At 36.1% G+C, this 18,363-nt stretch overlaps 3 protein-coding genes across 3 annotated transcripts; 1 reads left to right on the top strand and 2 right to left on the bottom strand.

The window, feature by feature from the left end:
* Positions 2,356-6,131, bottom strand: LOC109718301 (peptidyl-tRNA hydrolase, mitochondrial). Its single transcript, XM_020244471.1, has 8 exons — positions 5,907-6,131; positions 5,738-5,822; positions 5,294-5,361; positions 4,124-4,174; positions 3,965-4,038; positions 3,280-3,338; positions 3,131-3,207; positions 2,356-2,771 (listed from the first exon to the last, which is right to left on the bottom strand). The coding sequence occupies exons 1-8, from the start codon at positions 6,045-6,047 to the stop codon at positions 2,640-2,642; spliced, it is 687 nt and encodes a 228-aa protein (XP_020100060.1). The 5' UTR covers positions 6,048-6,131; the 3' UTR covers positions 2,356-2,639.
* On the top strand, positions 7,736-13,953 carry LOC109718414 (methylcrotonoyl-CoA carboxylase beta chain, mitochondrial). The gene is made up of 10 exons (XM_020244652.1): positions 7,736-8,062; positions 8,200-8,319; positions 9,007-9,441; positions 9,571-9,661; positions 9,829-10,064; positions 10,148-10,312; positions 11,166-11,240; positions 12,339-12,470; positions 12,854-12,910; positions 13,203-13,953. The coding sequence occupies exons 1-10, from the start codon at positions 7,880-7,882 to the stop codon at positions 13,404-13,406; spliced, it is 1,698 nt and encodes a 565-aa protein (XP_020100241.1). The 5' UTR covers positions 7,736-7,879; the 3' UTR covers positions 13,407-13,953.
* Positions 14,642-17,076, bottom strand: LOC109717901. Its single transcript, XM_020243853.1, has 2 exons — positions 16,928-17,076; positions 14,642-15,190 (listed from the first exon to the last, which is right to left on the bottom strand). Exons 1-2 carry the CDS (start codon positions 17,008-17,010, stop codon positions 14,965-14,967), a joined length of 309 nt encoding a protein of 102 aa, XP_020099442.1. The 5' UTR covers positions 17,011-17,076; the 3' UTR covers positions 14,642-14,964.

Below are 18,363 nucleotides of genomic sequence, written 5' to 3'. Positions count from 1 at the left end.
GGGCGATGGGCGATTTCTAGGGTTTCGCGGCCGAAGCGGAGGAGGAGGAGGAGGAGGAGGAGAAGGGGGAGTAAGGTACTAAGGCACCGCTTTCTTTTCGTAATTTGGGTTTGGGGGTGCGGGACAGAGAACGTACGTACCGCGGAGAGGGTCGCGATTTGGATTACGAATTAGTTGCATGCGCCCGGTGCACCGTGCACCGCCATCCCTATGTGAAAATGGAGGAATTCTACACTATCACACTTGCACCACGTCATCAATAATAAACCAATCACATTCTTTCTTTTCAAACAAAAGTATAATACAAATATTTTTTTACAGTCATGATGGGACATATATCCCTAAAAGAAGATATTTGATTGGTTTGTTACGCCACATCACCAATATACCCGTTGCATTCTAGAATTTTTCGTGAAAATATATGCATAGCTCCTAAGTTATAGACCCCGTTTTGATAAAAGACCCTTTAAACCCTCCATGATATATATATATATACTTTTTTGAAGTAACCTCTCCGACTCTAATTTATTTATTTAGTTATTTTGCCATTATTATTTGAATTAGAAGGCATTTTGACGTAAGAAATTATTTGAAAAATCTAATAATTAAAAATTTATTTGTAAAACTTAAAATTTTATAAATCAAAATTAAAACAGCATTTAAAGATTGTATTATATCCCCATAAACTCATAAATTTTAAAAACTTTATTATGTATCTAGATATTAAATTATTCTAAAAACTATGAAAATAAAAAGATTATTATTCTATCCATAATAAAAATGTAAAAATTTATATTTTTAATTAATATAGATTTATAGATCTTGTAGAAGGCATTTGAGGAATTTTTTTTTTTTTAGAGAAAAGCAGCAATACTATTGAATCAACTAGAATTCGAACACGGGTACCGCTTCGTCTATTTCTAGATTTTAATATCTCTAAGTATGATTATATTTTAGAAATATGGTGCACGGTGCACGGTGCACGCGGTGCATGCAATAGTTTTTCGCCCGGGAGTGGCGAAGGCCAGAGGGGGTTTGTGGGCCACGGTGTATTTTGCGGAAGTTGGATCACAACCGTCCATCTTGTGGAGAGAGAGGAGAGGGCGAACGTGCGGTGGATGTGGGCCTTGCGAGTCGGTGTCGATGGTCCTTCCAGATAGCTCTCGGGGCCACCTGATTGGAGGGTTCGCCTCACAACGGATAAGGTGGGCCCCACCAACAGAGAAATTTTTGTCCGTACCACAGATTTTATACATTACGAATTACGGAATAATAATTTAAATTAAAATTTAAAATATTATTTACTTTTTTTATGGTAGAAGATAATTTTTGGTTTGAAAAAACTATTACCTTTACAAACTTTTCCTACGTAACAATAAAATTCAGGAAAAATATTTTTAAAAGTAAGGAGATCTCCATATTTTAAGTTACTGTCCATAATGAAATATTTGAATCGATAATTAGTTTCATTAAATATAATTTATACTATTAAAAATATTTAAAAATTAAAACTTATAATTTTGGCATTATTTGCCTAACGATCAAAATATTTTAAAATTATAAATTTTAATGTGACGTGTTTGTAAGTTTGATGATACAAAACAATCCAAATGAAATGAATTTTTTTTTTTTTTAAGTTTTTTATGGAGTATAACCAATATCTCTGGTCTAAAATTTATTTTTTATTATTATTGTTTTTGAAATTTTTATTGAGTCATTTATTTTGAGACTAGTTAACNATTGATAATGACTTCGTTAAATACGATCTATATTATTAGAAGTATTGGCAAATTAAAATTTATTTTTTATTATTATTGTTTTTGAAATTTTTATTGAGTCATTTATTTTGAGACTAGTTAACAAATAAAGTCGATAAATTATAAATTTTAATTTGCCAATACTTCTAATAATATAGATCGTATTTAACGAAGTCATTATCAATTTGAATTTCCTCTTAAAAATAATTTGAAAGTATGAAGGTCTTCGCACTTTCAAAAATATTCTTGTTGAACTTCACAACAATAATATAAACATATAATACAAAAATTTATTATATTTTAAATAAAATTATAATTTTGTTTCACAGCTTCAATTTGAGTTGCTGCATTACAACCATTTGGTCCCTCTGTTGTTTTGTTTTCATAATTCTAATTCAAATTCAAGTTCAAAGTCAAAATTTAAATCTATATCCAAATTCAAATATAAAACTTACACTAAATTTTAGATTTTAAAAATTAAAATTCAGATTTTGAATCGACATAGATATAGATTAAATTTAGATCTGGTGAAGGCCACAATCACTAAATCTCAGTTATTTGCACACTATCACTAAATCTCAGTTATTTTGATGCATCCTTTTCTATCAATGTAAAAGTAAATGGATTTGAAACTAAAGTGTCAAAGAAATACAGAAATAATCTCCAAATAAGCAGGAAATAATAGGCCATGTTATGTTCATTCAGTTCTGTGTAATATACATGGGTAAGAATCAGTGCATATTTATGGAGCACGAGAGAATTCGTGCGACCTAGTAACTTAGAAACTAGTGGCTTCAAGCGGCAATGCATTATGCCGAGTGAGTCGTATTTCATTTGCGAGATTGAGAAAAAGCCCACCAATGCAGGAATTGGAGTTGAAAGTCAGACAGGTAAGTTCTGAAATCTGAGATGCTTGTACTTCTGCTCTGTGTTGCAGGACCTTGCTGCTTCCGTCAAGCCCTTGGTAACCACCGCCTTCAGTATTTCCACGCCCTCTTCCAAAGCTGAATCAATCTGGTGAAGGCCACAAACATACGTGATTATCAATATATTTTCAGGCTTTAGTAGCATCTTTAGAAACAGACGGTCTCTTTGGCGCTGCTTCTGATTCTAGCTGTGGTTGATGGTAACAGAGCGTTTGACAATCAGAAAAAGTTTCGGGTAAGCAAATGTGATCTTGAGGTTCAAGAGCCATTTTGTTGCTGGATCAATCGACTTATAAACATTTTAGCCAAGCTTGTCGATAAAGGGATGATAACACCAATGGTGTATCTGTATATTCATAATCGATATAAAATGATAGCCAAGTATATCAGGTTCTGGATCACTTACTACGATGCTATTTCAAATTCAATGCTGATATTTTCTCTTACCCTTTCACGGGCTGTTTTGTTGAACTTCTGGAGCAGAAAAGCTTTGGGATCCATCTGGCCAGGTGGTCTTCCGATTCCTAAACAAGTAAAAAATATAAGCTTTCAAAACAGTATCCGGCTGGGAGGAAAATGCAAAAAATGATACCTACCAATTCTTAATCGGCCAAATTCTCTATTTCCTCGGAAGTGGTAGATCACACTCTTTAACCTAAGAAGTCAGTAATCTCAGTTATAAACTTGTATGAACATAATTGGAAAATATAGGTGGCGTGAGAACCTAACATTTTAACTTCGTAACTAAACTAGACATTGCAGTACATCGTCTTAAGGTTTTTTTAAATGTAATGGCTCCATGACCGCCCAAACCTTTTACCGCCCAGACAAACTTTCGGCCGCGCCAATAACATGTATTTATACATGTATATACACATTTTTACTTGAGTAATTCTAGATTAGAGCTCTTACTGGGAAGAGATACTCGGAAGCAAGTATCAAAGAGGTCCTGTATTTTGTATTCTAAAGTAGTACGTAACTCAAATTATTAATATCTCTGACAATTTTTGAGAGAATGTGTTATGATGATATTCATTAATTGCAAGATTGCTACAAAAGTGAGCCAAAATATAGATAACTATGTACTTCAACTTTTCTCATTATTTCTTGGGGATGAATAAGAAATATATGTCTGGGTATGTATATATTAGGTTTGTATATATACTAGCACATGTTGCAATATTAACTTAATATCTTTGTGCTAGCAAATATATGCTGTTTGCTTACAAAGGATAAATCAGTATGAGTGGTGTTTTAAAATGAAACTAAACTTTGTTGTACCCTTTGTGGCGTCCATGTCCTCCTTTTGGTTGTATGCGAAGAACTCCACATGGCAAGTCCATATCATCATACATCTAAAATTCAGATGGCAATGATCCTTCAGAATAAGTTCACACGCACCACTGATGAAAACACAAATTATTGAGACAGAAATGGTACCACAATGACATGATTAAGAGGAAGCTTATAGTAGGCAGCAAGTGGCCCCGTCTGCAAGCAAAACAATCAGAAGTGTAATAATCATCACTTGATAAAAATTTCTATGATCACATCAAAGAATTTAATTAGAAAAAAAAAAAGATATGGGTAAAAAATTAGTTACAAATTTATAATATCTTGATGAATAAAATACCGCAAAAAGTAATTAGTTATTAATATAAAATAGATTATCATGAGAATAAGCAATCCTGCTAAAGAAAGGACTAAAAAGAATAACAAAAAGGTTCCGCATCAAGTCAAAAGCAGACTAGGTAACTACTTGAATTAACATCTCAAAAATGTTATTGAATATGGCTGTTGTCTTACATGTTGCCTTTCTGACAGCACCCATATTAACGCCTAACCTCATTTCGATATGGGGATTGTATAGGATTCAAGCCTCGACCTTTGTGATAGTGGCAAATTATGTAATCAACAGTTGTTCCGATATATTAAAGTCATAATTGAACTTGTAGTTTTTCGGATTTTATAATTGAGAGTTGAGGCACCAGGATGCCGGTCTAAATTGTATAGAACAGGCAGACTAGTCCATTGGACAAGTCAACCGGCCAAACTCTAGTCAACTGAGGACTCTGGAGACTGTTTTCATAAAGGAAGATAAAGAGGTCTGCCATTCATGCATATCGCAAGTTGCTTTCGAGATTTAGACTCTTGGAAACCTCGCATAGTACATAGTCCAACCAAATCCAAGAGCTTTTTGTTTCAGAAAGCATCTAAGATTCTAAATGAATCATGTACTCATCCGTCTATTTCATCTTTGGTTTTTGTAGATCGAAGTTTTTGTAATCAATTATGGCGAAACATGAATCTTTATAATCATGTTATAGGTAAAGCTTCGTGGAGTCGAAAGACCCTAACAAAGGCAAGTGCAAACAAATGTGCGCACATCTCAGTGGATGAATATTATTAAACTCAGATACAATATGAATGACAAATTCATCAAGCCACTAAAACAAAAGAGACGTATTGCGACACCATTATATATCCTAGAAAAGTTAGTGCTCATCGAGGCATTAATGTTTGAAACTCGAATAGAGAGGCTCAGAAAACATATGGAAATCGATACCAGAAAAGAAGTGCTATCTATCTGTGAATTTGAGGGATGCTTACAGATTCGCCACTGAGATTCATATAAGTCTGCGGCTTTGCGAGCAGAACTGGGACACCGCCGATAGTCCCTGGCGAAGAACAAGCACACTGAGGAAAGCTTTTTTTTATTATTTTTATACAGACATTATTTAAACTATAGTGAATTTCGAAATAGGGGCGGAATATCAACAAATTTTAATTGTGCCACCTAGCCTTTTTATTACTTATGATTTCAACAAACTCCATCAAACTGTAAAATTTTGCTGGAGAGGTAATCAAATCAAACATAACATTCTATAAGGTCAGAGACTGTAAATTCAATTTCAGATACTTATTTCAAAATGCACCACAGTTCAGGTAAAGCCTGTGTGTTTTACTTTCTCTCTCTCTCTCTCTCTCTCTCTCTCTCTCTTTCCTCTTTTTTTTGGTTTATCGAATCTTAATTACTGAATTAAAAGTCGAGACCTTCGCCGAAGAGGGCTTTGCAGTGAACGGAGCCGAACGGAATGCCTTGCGACCGCGCGAAAGCATCGATCATGTCGAAGCCAACCTGAAATCCCAAATGGGAAGTGGGATTAGGAAAATTAGGGTTAGGGTAATTTGTGGTAATCGAAAGAGAGAGAAATGGATTTACGTTGTGTCGCGTGGATTGGTACTTGTCGCCGGGGTTGCCGAGGCCTATGAGGAGCCACGGGTTGGGGCATGAAGAGAACGACGAAGAAGGAGACGATGAGGAGGAGAAGAGGCGCCTCAAGAGCTTCAAAGGCGCGTTCATGGCGTCGCGGGGGCGAAGCTCGCGGCGCACTAATGGGAGAGAGAGAGAGAGAGAGAGAGAGAGAGAGAGAGAGAGACAACAAGGGGAAGAGAGACTGTAAAATTACAAAGAGCGCCCTCAACTATCAGATGTTTTTAAAAAGGCGCATACGTCTTTTTAGAACCGAAAATATACGGACGGTCCCTGTATTATCCCGAAATTGCGAATTAGTCCATGTCTTTCTACTTTTTGTCTTCCACAGACCCCTGAACATTCAATTATTTTTATAAAATAATCATTTTGTTTCGGTGTGTTAGGATAGTGAAGCATTTGACAGAAATGAATAAATTATTTCAAAAGCACTTTAAAGTTCTCAATTTTTTATATTTCAAATTGTAATGCAAGCCGCCACCAGTAGAAATGAGTAAATTATTTTCTTAATAAATTTTTTCTTATTTAAATATTAAAAATATTTTAAAATTTTTTTAAAAAAACTATAAAAATTCATGCACATAGTACCCCAAATGTCAAATCTCATTCTATATATTCTACTTACTGAACAATTTTTTAGAATCCTTTTGACTTGTATGTATATTTTCACATATTATAATTCTTCGTAAGCTAATATTATTTGAACTGCCACTCGTCCCTAAAGTAAGTGGCAAAAGGCTTAGTGATTGATACATGAGACCCAAATTCGAATCCTAGTTGATTCACATTTCTAGCTAAGTTTATTTTTAAATAAAATAAAACGAAACGAATAACATGCTATCTATTTCTCAAAAAAAAAAGAAAAAATTATTTGAACTACCACTCATTTATAGTGTGGATGGTAAAGAGCTCGATGACTAGTGTTCGAGATCTTAAATTCAAATAATCTCATTCTAAATAAATAAATTAAGCAGTTAGCATACTATTATTTTATTAAAACATATATATTATTCAAACTTAGCAGCTAAAAACTGGAGCTCAATGTCACGGACTTAACGTTTCTGTTCGCAAAGTCCGTGCGGTGCCCGCCTTCCTGCTCGAAGATGGGCAAGCCTTCGTTCCTATTGCTAGTCCGGACCTTCGCGTCCTACGACTAAGTATGCAAAGGGAATGACAAAGAGAGAGAGGCAGAGGTTCACTCAAAAAAACTAAGTACTTCACTACTTAGAAAAGAGATTACAACCCACACATGCACACACTCTCTCTTGTGTGTTTGGCCTTAACCAAACCCCACTACTTATATGCTCATAAATATAATGAACCTAGACATACACTAACTCTCTCATTATGAGACACATTAACTCACCCTCATAATGAGCCATAAGCCCAAGAGTCATCCCATAATTCATGGAAATTTCATAACCCTTGAGTTTCCATCATTGATGGGAGAGGTTACAAAACCCCTCATCTCTCCATAGCGGGTTGGGTTCGGGTCACTTTAACGACCCGCTCCGTTAGCAAAGTTGGGCCACTGTCAAGGAGAAGTCAGCGAAAAATATTTTGTCCGTGACATCAAGCTCTAAAACGACGATGTCTACATATACAATTACAAAGACAAGCACACAAGTTATCTAGTAGTTGTTTTAAGTTCTTACGGATCTTATCTACAGAGCGTGACATGGCACAATGAGTCAATGACATCCCACTAATTGAACTATAAATCATAAACATTATTATTATCATAACATTAAAATATAAATTTTATATTAAATAAAAAAAATTCGGGCAATTACCTTCCTATATCCAGTGCCGATCCAACTTGCGCACTCTGCACTTTATCAGCTACGCCAAAAATCGTGCCATCGACGTCAGTTTGCTCTTGTTCGGTTGTTCGTATCATCGCTCATTCACAAAAAAGAGAAATGCTCCGCGCACTCCTCGCGCGGCGACCATGGCGTCGTCCCCAACCCCGGCGGAGCCCCGCGGCGGCGCTCCTCTCCTCCGCCGTCCTCCCCGACGGCGTCGACCGGAGCTCCGCCGCGTTCGCCGGAAACTCTGCTGCCGCCGCCGACCTCGTCTCCCACCTCCACTCCCAAATCGCCAAGGTCTCTCCCCTAAGCGCCTCTCACCTCCTCCATCTCTTTCTCTCTGTCTGATTCGCTGGAAATGCGATGCGGCGTGATTCGAATGCTAGGGTTTTGTTTTTTTGTTCTTTTTTGGCTTGGGGCTTTCCCCTGGGCAGGTTCTCGGTGGCGGAGGCGCCGAGGCGGTGAAGAGGAACAGGGGCCGAGGCAAGCTCCTCCCCAGGGAGCGGATCGATCGCATGATCGACCCGGGATCGGGGTTTCTCGAGCTCTCTCAGGTTGGTGACGTTGCGAATTTTGCTCAGTTTGTAATTCCTTATTTGTCTCCTTTTGAACTGTGTGAGCGGGTCGTGGTGGCGGAGGTGGTGGCGATGGCCGCGGCAGCTGCTATGTAGAGGAGGCCGGGGTAGAGGTGTTTTCATATTTTATATTCAACACTACTGAAAAATAATCAAATAAAACCAGGATCCTCGTGAATTCAAACTCAGTAGCTGCGCCGGTACCATGTGAAACAACTGTGATTCTCTAAAATTTTATGCTGCTAAAGGACCATGTTTTAATATTTTATATTCAAACAAAGAGGGTGGCAAGGAGATGAGATGGGAGCAGGGGGCTGGGACGAAGGATGCGGTAGTGGTAGTGGAAGAAGAGGGGGTGGAGGAGAGAGAGGAGAATGAGAGCAGATCCAAGTGTGGTGATATAACAGTTTTTTCGACGCTTACCCCGTCCGTTAATACCATGTCTTCTTGCTAAGTTTCCAATACATCAAGGGGGCAATTTGTAGGTTTTTTTTAATCATAGCGTAGTGTGCAAATGAGACTGTTTTTAACACATTATCGCTACTTAGTTTCCAGAAAGTGTACAGATGTAACTTGATGATGAATTTTGGTGCTTAAACATGTTTGGTGTAGCTGGGTTTATTGTTTGACCTGTATATGCTTGTAATGCTATTTTATGGAATGAAGCTTGCAGGATACGAACTATATGAGGAATCATTACCATCTGGAGGGATCATTACTGGAATGGGGCCTATCCACGGGCGTCTCTGTATGTTTGTCGCCAACGACCCCACTACAAAGGGAGGCACCTATTACCCTATTACTGTTAAGAAGCATCTAAGGGCGCAGGAAATTGCTTCTGAATGCAAACTGCCATGCATATATCTTGTTGATAGTGGAGGCGCTAACCTTCCTAGGCAGGCTGAAGTCTTCCCCGACCGAGACAATTTTGGAAGGATTTTCTACAACCAAGCTAAGATGTCGTCAGATGGCATTCCCCAGATTGCGTTGGTTTTAGGTTCTTGTACTGCCGGGGGTGCATATATACCTGCAATGGCTGATGAAAGTGTTATAGTCAAAGGCAATGGTACAATATTTCTAGCTGGTCCACCGCTAGTGAAGGTCAGCATTGCTCTCAGTTTCTTCGATATTGCCAAGTTTTGAGCATCTGATGCCTCTACTAGTACATGTCTAATTAAGCGTTGAAACCTGTCTGAAATCTTGAGTACAACCGAATGAACAATTATGTAGGCTGCTACAGGAGAGGAGGTATCAGCTGAGGATTTAGGAGGTGCCTCATTGCATTGTAAAATATCAGGAGTTTCTGATCATTTTGCAGAAGGTATGCTGATCATCAGGAGTTCCCGATCATCTGCTATCTCATGAAGTTTCTTTATATACCCTAACGGTTTTTCTATTTTCTTTTCCTGCATTTTTTTTCAAGTTGAAAAATCCACATACGTTTCATTTTAATCTTCCTGATAATCTTTATTATGCAAATTGATGTAGATGAATTTCACGCCTTAGTAATAGGGAGGAACATTGTCAAAAATCTACACATGGCTGGGAGAAGACCAAATAGTTCTCCTAAGTTTTCTTTTGATTACAAAGAACCATTATATGATGTAAAGGAACTTCACTCAATTGCACCAACTGATCAGAAGCAGCCTTTCGACATTCGATCTGTTATTGCTCGTATAGTTGATGGCAGTGAATTTGATGAGTTCAAAAAGTTATACGGAACTGTAAGAGTTTTTATATTTTTTTGGCATACCTTATCTTGTTTATTTTGCAAATCAGTAGACTTTTAACTTTTTTGCATGTGTAGACACTTGTAACAGGTTTCGCAAGAATCTGCGGGCAGCCAGTTGGAATTATTGGAAATAATGGCATATTATTTACTGAATCTGCTCTAAAAGGTTGTCACTTCATCGAGTTATGTTCGCAGCGGAACATTCCTCTGATTTTTCTTCAAAATATAACTGGATTCATGGTATGATTAGAGACTTTCTTTACATTTGTTTTTTATTGTGAATTATGGACTATAAGAATATTAATGAACCAGTGCATGAATCATTTGTTAGGAGGCAAACTCTTTTGTATGTGATGAGCGTTGCACTGATACAAATATGACCTCTGTATATAGTGCATGTGGATTAACAACTGTAGGTGTTCTACATGACTTGCTTTCAAGTTTGAACTGTGGAACATCATCTTCAATACTGCTCATTTAAACAGTTGATTGAATTTGTACTACTTTTGGGTGTGTTCTTGTTTCCAAAGTCCTTGCAAATTTATCAGTTTTGGTTGACAAAAAAACTGCTTCAGAATAGTTAATTTAGCCCATTAGTTTCATCCTACTCCAATAATGGTAGTAGAAAAATTGCATACTGAAGTGTATGAACATACATATTTAAAAACTTTCATGACTGCTATGTTGCCTTCCAAAGACAAAATTACAAAGCTATTTTTCTATCTGATCCATCCTTTCAGATTAATAGAAAACTGCTTGTAATGTGGGCTTCTGTCATTCTAGTTATAATACGAAGTGTTGTATGATGTTGTTATAAACAATGATATATTTGTTAGATTACTTGGTTTATATTGGGCCATGTTAGTAGTTTGGACCCTTAGTTTTGCCTTGTTGTTGTTTCTTTAATCCTTTCTTTAAACAGTAAATTATGTGTTGTTCCTACATGGGAGAGGTTATACTTGATTTTGGGCTGAACTTTAAGATGTCTATTGCAGGCATCTTGCTAATATTTGATGTAAATTCTTCATCTTAATTTTTTGTAAATTATGGAAATCTCGATTATAGTCATTATTGGAAATCTGTTCTTTAGTAGGTTGGCTCAAAATCTGAAGCAAGTGGTATTGCAAAGGCCGGTGCGAAAATGGTTATGGCAGTTTCCTGTGCAAAGGTCATATCCCTTGTTGGCTTAGTCACCTTTCACCTGCCTAATATTTGCTTAGAGAAATTTTTTGCTGATGAATGCCTACTATTCTGTTACTAAATAAGTGTTTCTCTGGAAGCATGGTAAATTAATGTAATTATTGCTATTTTCTTGTGGTGCACTAACTTATTCTGTTCTTTGTTGTACATTGTCTACCCAAAGTGTGGATTATGTCTCCCTCATATAATTAGTGGTTTATTATGTATTCAATATATATAATCTGAAAACATGAGCGTCCCTACCTTCTCTTTCCAATGTGATGGAGAATGCAAGATCAAACAAGATATTCTCCTCATTTTTCAAGGACGAAAGTCGATACATGTTTTTCATACCTAAGAAAGTTCAGGTCTAGGTAAGTTTAAGCATTTACCAGATGTGGCTGAAACAAAAATAGTTTAATGTTAATCAACGGGCAAGATCAGAGTTATCAAACTGACTTATCTTCACATTTTTTACTGGGCCAAGTCTAGTTGGATGTTGTCGACTGGGATTCTTCAAACAAGGTTCAAGGAAACATTTTTATGATGGAAGATATAGTTGTTTGTGTTGGCAAATATATTACTATATTAGCTACATCTTTCTGTATGAGTTCATTTTTAAGTAGAACCAGCAGAATTGCTGTGGTCAAAGAAAGTATTTGCCCTTAATAGGTGTATGCCTTCTCATTCAGAAAAGTCAGAAGAACATCCAAGGCATCCGAACTATATAATTGTTGAAGTCATCAGTAGTGCTAGGATTCTTGCATTTCTTAAGAAGCATCTTAATCGATGTGCCATAATCCTTCTAGATGGTTTCCTGTACATTACACTTACGACAGTACCTTAGTCATATGGGTTATGATCTTGATGGAAACAAATCATAATTGACCTGAAGTTAAATGTTTACCTGCTTCAAATTGCAACAAGTATGCCAAGCTTAGAAAAATAATAATAATAGGATAAATATATGGCGGTCATACCTACAAATTTGTTAGATATATGGTATGGATAATTCTTCTTTCTGTCTGTTAGTACTATAGTGGACCATGGTGAACTTTTCTAGTTAATAAAAAGTTATCCTCTACAGGTTCCAAAAATAACATTAATTGTGGGTGGAAGTTTTGGTGCTGGAAATTATGGAATGTGTGGGCGTGCGTACAGTCCTAATTTCTTGTTTCTTTGGCCTACCGCAAGGATTTCAGTAATGGGTGGCAATCAGGTAGCTGCTCAACTTGCTTGCTAGCTTGAAAGATTCTTTTTTGACTTAAGGTCTATGCAGTTTTTTGGAGTATTACTCTTCCATTTTGGCGTTCTTTTCTTGATGCTTCTATTAATATTGCAATTCACTTCAAGCAATGGCATTATCATCATTATGTTTATAGTGGAAATCAAGTTGTTTGCTATGTTTCGTGCTGAGATTTGTTAACCAGAAATGATATCAGCACTGAGTGAGTCAAAAGGTTCGAGGAAAATTATCCATAGATTAGGTTTTCTGTAAAAACGTAGATCAACTTGCATAGTTGCATATGATGCATTTTAAGATAAGCAAAGTCAATTTTCCTTTTCCCCCTCCACTATCGAATATTTACTTTTTCTTCACAGGCTGCAGGTGTCCTTGCTCAGATAGAAAGGAACAACAAGAAGAGGCAGGGGATTGAGGTACTTCTATTAGCTTCATTATTTTTTAAAATTGAAATAGTTAATAAATAGCATCAAATTTCACACACCCTGCGGCAATAAATTTGGTTATATTAGTTAGCCTGGCACAATACTATGTACCACAGCTGTGTCGCAATGCATAACCACGAAAACAATTAAATTATCTATGCATTAGAAATTACACATTTGTATTGCTTTTCAAATACATGGAACATAAAGTGGTGGTAGTGAAGTAGATTCTTTAAAATGTGGTAGCAAAGTATATTCTTTAAATCTTTAATTTCTGATACAGTGGACAAAGGATGAAGAGGAAAGCTTCAAAGGAAGAGTAGTGGAAGCTTATGAGAGAGAAGGAAGCCCATACTACTCAACGGCGAGGCTGTGGGATGACGGAATCATAGACCCTTCAGACACTCGGAAAGTTCTGAGTCTCTGTCTCTCCGCTTCCGTAAAGCCGACTCCAGAGGAGACGAAGTATGGTGTGTTCAGGATGTAATGTAAGCCGCGCATATGCGGGTCTTATTGTATGCTCAGTTGGAAATGCTCTCTCTAAACTCAACCGCTTTTATGCTATAAAATGCTACCAAATGGCAGGTGGAACCTTGATCAGATTGCAACTCTTGCGGAGGTTCCCGATGCGGTTTCTTAGCATTTCGCAGCATCGGATAAGAGCTTTGTGCGGACTCCTAAAAAATAAGAGTGGTTGCATTTGGACAATTCTTTCCCAAACTGGGTATTTAAAAAATAATTATCTTCTATTATTCTTCATGAATAGCGGCAAAGAGGGATTACACCCACAAGAATAAGCAAGCTGCATTAGGGATTTTGCATAATGCAGTGATTTTCATATGTACTAATGTTTTAACATAGGAAGGAACGGCGAAAGAAATGTATGAAGCTGTTCCAAAAATCCAAAACAAAGGGCAAGTGCATAGCTTACCTATATTTTGTACCTACCAAGTTAACCTCTGTTGTTTCTTGTATTTTATCTGCATATACAGGTTCAGTTAAGTAATTTGTCAAAAAGTTGCATTTATTCCTAACTCTATGCATCGTTGCCTTCTAAGCAAGTTCTGTTCCGTTTCGCGTTGTTTTTTCTATTTTTCTGGATGGGGAATTTCTAGAATACTGGGGTTTTCTAAAATAAATAAAGAAAGCAGCAGGAAATTTCTATTTCTGCATCTTGTTCTTGCACAGAAAATGCTGTTTTTGATGCCCACTATCTGAAGGTAAGAGATATCCAACGATTCGGTGCTTTCATTTTCTTATCAAACAGCTTGCTTTTGTGGCTTCAGGGTATTCGAGATTTGTGCGACGAGAAAATGGTTTGCTCAAAGCCCATAGGATTTCTCAGGTCTCTGTTTCTCTAAACCATCAAAGCAGTTGTGAATTGACCACGTTTTAAACTAAGCCTGAAGTAGTTTTTTTTTTTTTCCAGAAAAAGGGTAAATTTCAAACCGCTCCTCTGTGGTTTAACTTATTTTACTTTTATTTACTTTTTTCTCCCACTGTGGTTTTTTTTTTATATTATCAAAAATATTCTATATGAAATAGAGTGGAGAAGTAAAAAACTTTATAAAATATCATTGGATGACAAAGTAAAAAAAATGCAATAGACTACGGGGAGGGCAAAGTATAACTTTTTGAGCTATGACATAATCAAGTGAAAATGAGCTAAACAATACAGGAGCAAATTGAAATTTTTTAAACCATAGAGTGGCGAAGTGAAAATGAGCTTTGCAATCTGAAGTTTACATTACTAATTGCATCATCACCAGATGGGACGAGAAACTTGCAAGGAAAGGTCATTTCCATGATGGAAAATGAAAGAAAAGGAGTTTACAGCAGCTTAGCGTATGGCAGCATTATTTTAAGCATAAGAACCTAACCAGAATACTTAACACGCATTACATGATGGTTAAAGATTCCGCATGCTTCCCAGTTCCCACATCAGCCCAGCTGAGTCTGAAATTTGTGCACAACTTAAATTCAAGCATGATAGGTAGAATGAGTACAAAAGAAAATTACAGCACTTCAGATCGAAAAGATCCAACTTAGTTCTCGGTCTCCGTCGAAGCATTTGCCTCAAGATTCTGCTCTTCCAAGAGCTTCATCTGGCGTTCGGCGTGTTCTCTTTCGCATTGGCTGATTCCCATAATAATGTCGAGCATAGTTCCGGTGGTGCCGAAGAAGACCAACGGCGCCAATGACTTCTTGCGTATCCCCACAGGAATGGCGATCAGAGCCCCGAGTACCGAGAACACCCAAGTACCAAGAGCACTGCATTTATTGTTTTTTCCGAACAAAAACAAAAAGATTCATGTAACCCTATTTTCATGAAGCTATATAAGTTTGTATACATGCTTTTCACTATCAATGTCAAAATAACAAGAACTAGCTCCCCTTCTCATTATTACATCCTATGAAATTTGCAAAATCACTGTATCAGCAAATGAAAAGTAAACATCAATTAAGCGAGCATGAATAAATAGTTTCAGCAGCAGAATACACTGTTTTAATATAATCCATTACTATTCTACAGATCCTGTGATACTGATGAAGAACTCATGATAAGAATAGGATGCTATTTCAATGCTTTGGTACCAAGATTGATGCAAAATAGTCTACATAATAAAAGCAATTATAAGAATCTCCTAAATTATTGAGTCTGAAGTTACCAACAGAAACTGATATCAAACGAGAATCAATAGCCAAAAAAAATTAAAATAAAATAAAATATCGGAGCCCATCAGAGCTTCCGTTTATTTCTTGACAGATTGCTGAAACTTGATCATCTTTGAGACGCGAAGAAAAGAGATTTGCGGAAGCTGAGGTTCGACCAGAAACATTGAACAGTGCTCACAAATAAGCAAGAAAATAAACATATTTGCAGCAACTAACAGCAGGAAATCTTGTTGGATTCTTCGCCAATTGATTGTTGAATGGGAGATAAATATTTTAACTTTCAATTCATTAGGAGTTTTAACAGAAAAGAGCTCATCTTTACCAAAAAGTTGCATCTGAACTACTATTCCCAACGGAAAAAAAAGAGTTGGCATATTAAGAATCAGAAATTAAGGCCTCATTTGGTATTGTCTTATTAAAATGTCTTACTAAACACGACGCAAAATCTCAAGCCTTTTACTATGATTCAAATCTTCATTATCAGAATAACATATCAGCTTATCTGGGTCTTATCTATTTCCAACAAAACTCGATGGCTAATGGCTTAATAGTTGGTATCCGAGGTCCCAATTTCAAAACCTAATTTTCATATTTTTAATTTGTTGCCAATGGTGTGTACACATTAACCGGTTCTAATTCAACCCAATCCATATAAGATGTGGATTAAGATTTATCCTAATAAGTTAAAAATAATGATTAATTATATGTTTCTCAACCCGATTCGATTTTGGTTCTTGGATACGTTCGCTATTCAGTCCGTAAGTTTGGAATTCATGTATATAAAACAAGTGATCGAAACAGATAGCTTGTTACATTTCTCTCTTTCAAAAAAAAAAAAAAAAATCAAACTCGAATCGCCTATGCTTGTTGTAGGGTTTGCAATGTTTTCGAAATCGAAGTGGTCGAATCAGAAAGACTAGGAGTCTCATGTTAGATCTCTAAAGTTATTTCAGCAGGAAAAATCCAGATTTGGGCTGAAACTAGGTTTCCTTCACTATTTTTCTGGTGACCCCATTGGAAATTAACAGTGCTACTTTAAACTTTCCAGATGAAACTCTTGTGTGATCTAACAGAACATCATTATGCATTTGATAAACTATCTTCATCATCAATCCCACGGAAACCACAAAATTCTAAGTACATTTGATTAAGAACTTTCCCAATAACTTTTACTTAAATTGAAAGATTAGAACTTGAGGCATCTATTTGAAGATGATCTATGCGTGATTGAGTTTTTTTTTTTTTAAACCCCAATTCGATAATTTTTTTTTTTTTTTTTTAAAAGTTGAGAAGAGAAGAGAAGAGAAGAGAAGAGGAAGAGGGGAGGCTAACTTGGAAACAGAGCAGTCTTCCAGTTGCTTGACACCTCCCGAGGCGGCGGCGCCGCCGCCGACTGCTCCTCCGACTCTCTCCATTTCGATTTTGTTGGCCTGTCCGCCATCTGCATCTGCTACATAAAAGTTGCGGGTTTTGGTGACTGAACCGGGCCGGTCTACGCCGGTTCAACTAAAGACCCGAGAACAAAACTTTAGGCTAAATTACGAATTTTTTTTATAACTAATACTATCGATTTTTATAATTATAAAAATAATTTTCTTAAAAAAATAATTATAAAAATAGATTTTTAAATACGGTGAATGATTCACCACATTCATAACTTCTATTTAGAAGTAGAAAAATAATAAAAGCGGTGAATCATTCACCGTTTTTACCATCGTAGAATTATAATAAAAAAAGAAAAAGAAAGAAAGCGATGAATGGTTCACAGCTTTTAAAAGCGGTAAATCATTTATCGCTTTTATAGAACTATATCTATAAATAAAAATTTAACAGATTTATTTTTAAGATAAAATTTTAGAAAAGGATTATTACACTAAAAACCCCCTAAATTACACCTTTGGTGCTCAAAAATTGTGAGGCGCGGGTTAATAATACTTTGGTTCCGAATTTTAAATTTGTGAAGCTGCTGTAATCCCGTCTCGTAATTTAATTTAATTGACTAAACATTTCTGATGTGTCGTTGATATGAAAATAATATAGCAATACTATAATTAATGACGTCATAATAATTAAAATATTATATTATTTTTATATACGTGACACATTAATATTTAGACAACAAAATATGATTTGCAGTATTGAATTGCACTAGAAAGCTAGAAAGTTCAAGTTAGGAATTCTAAAAAAGTAAAGTTAAAGGACCAAAAGTGTAATTTAGCCAAAACTTTATTTATTTACGGGTAGATGAAAAATATAAAATTTAAGGATTTAAGTAGATATTTGCAATAGGTGTGGTTCGAACGATTACACCGTGTACAACCCAATAGATTTAATTTAGTATTTTGCATATCTTGGTACCATTTTATTTACTTAATCATCCAGCTAAACACGAACAAGTTAGATCGAGTTTAGTACTATGCAGTGGCCAGAAAAACTATGTTTATTCTTTAAATTGTTCGTAAATAATTTAAATTTTTTTTTTTTTTTCTTTCAATGCTATAAAATTATAGTGGCATCTCTGTCATCGAAAAAGTTACACCCGAGCCAATCAAGTTATTTAAGTGACTCGATTGTGTCAGGCGATCGAGTTTATTTAAACGAGTTTCGTCTGAGTCATTTACACCCAAGTTGGCTCCAAAACTCAGCAACCATTTCGAGCCGACACTGCGAGTTTTCAAACAGTACTGGACTTGAGCTCGAAACAATAGTCAAAAATTTCACAAACCCTAAACTTGTAAGCAGAGCTAGCTGAAATTTTAGATGGTCCC

The sequence above is a fragment of the Ananas comosus genome, linkage group 12 (assembly GCF_001540865.1).
Source record: "Ananas comosus cultivar F153 linkage group 12, ASM154086v1, whole genome shotgun sequence".
Lineage (NCBI taxonomy): Eukaryota > Viridiplantae > Streptophyta > Magnoliopsida > Poales > Bromeliaceae > Ananas > Ananas comosus.
The sequence above is the reverse complement of the archived record's forward strand: the minus strand, read 5'-3'. Positions and strand labels throughout refer to the sequence as shown.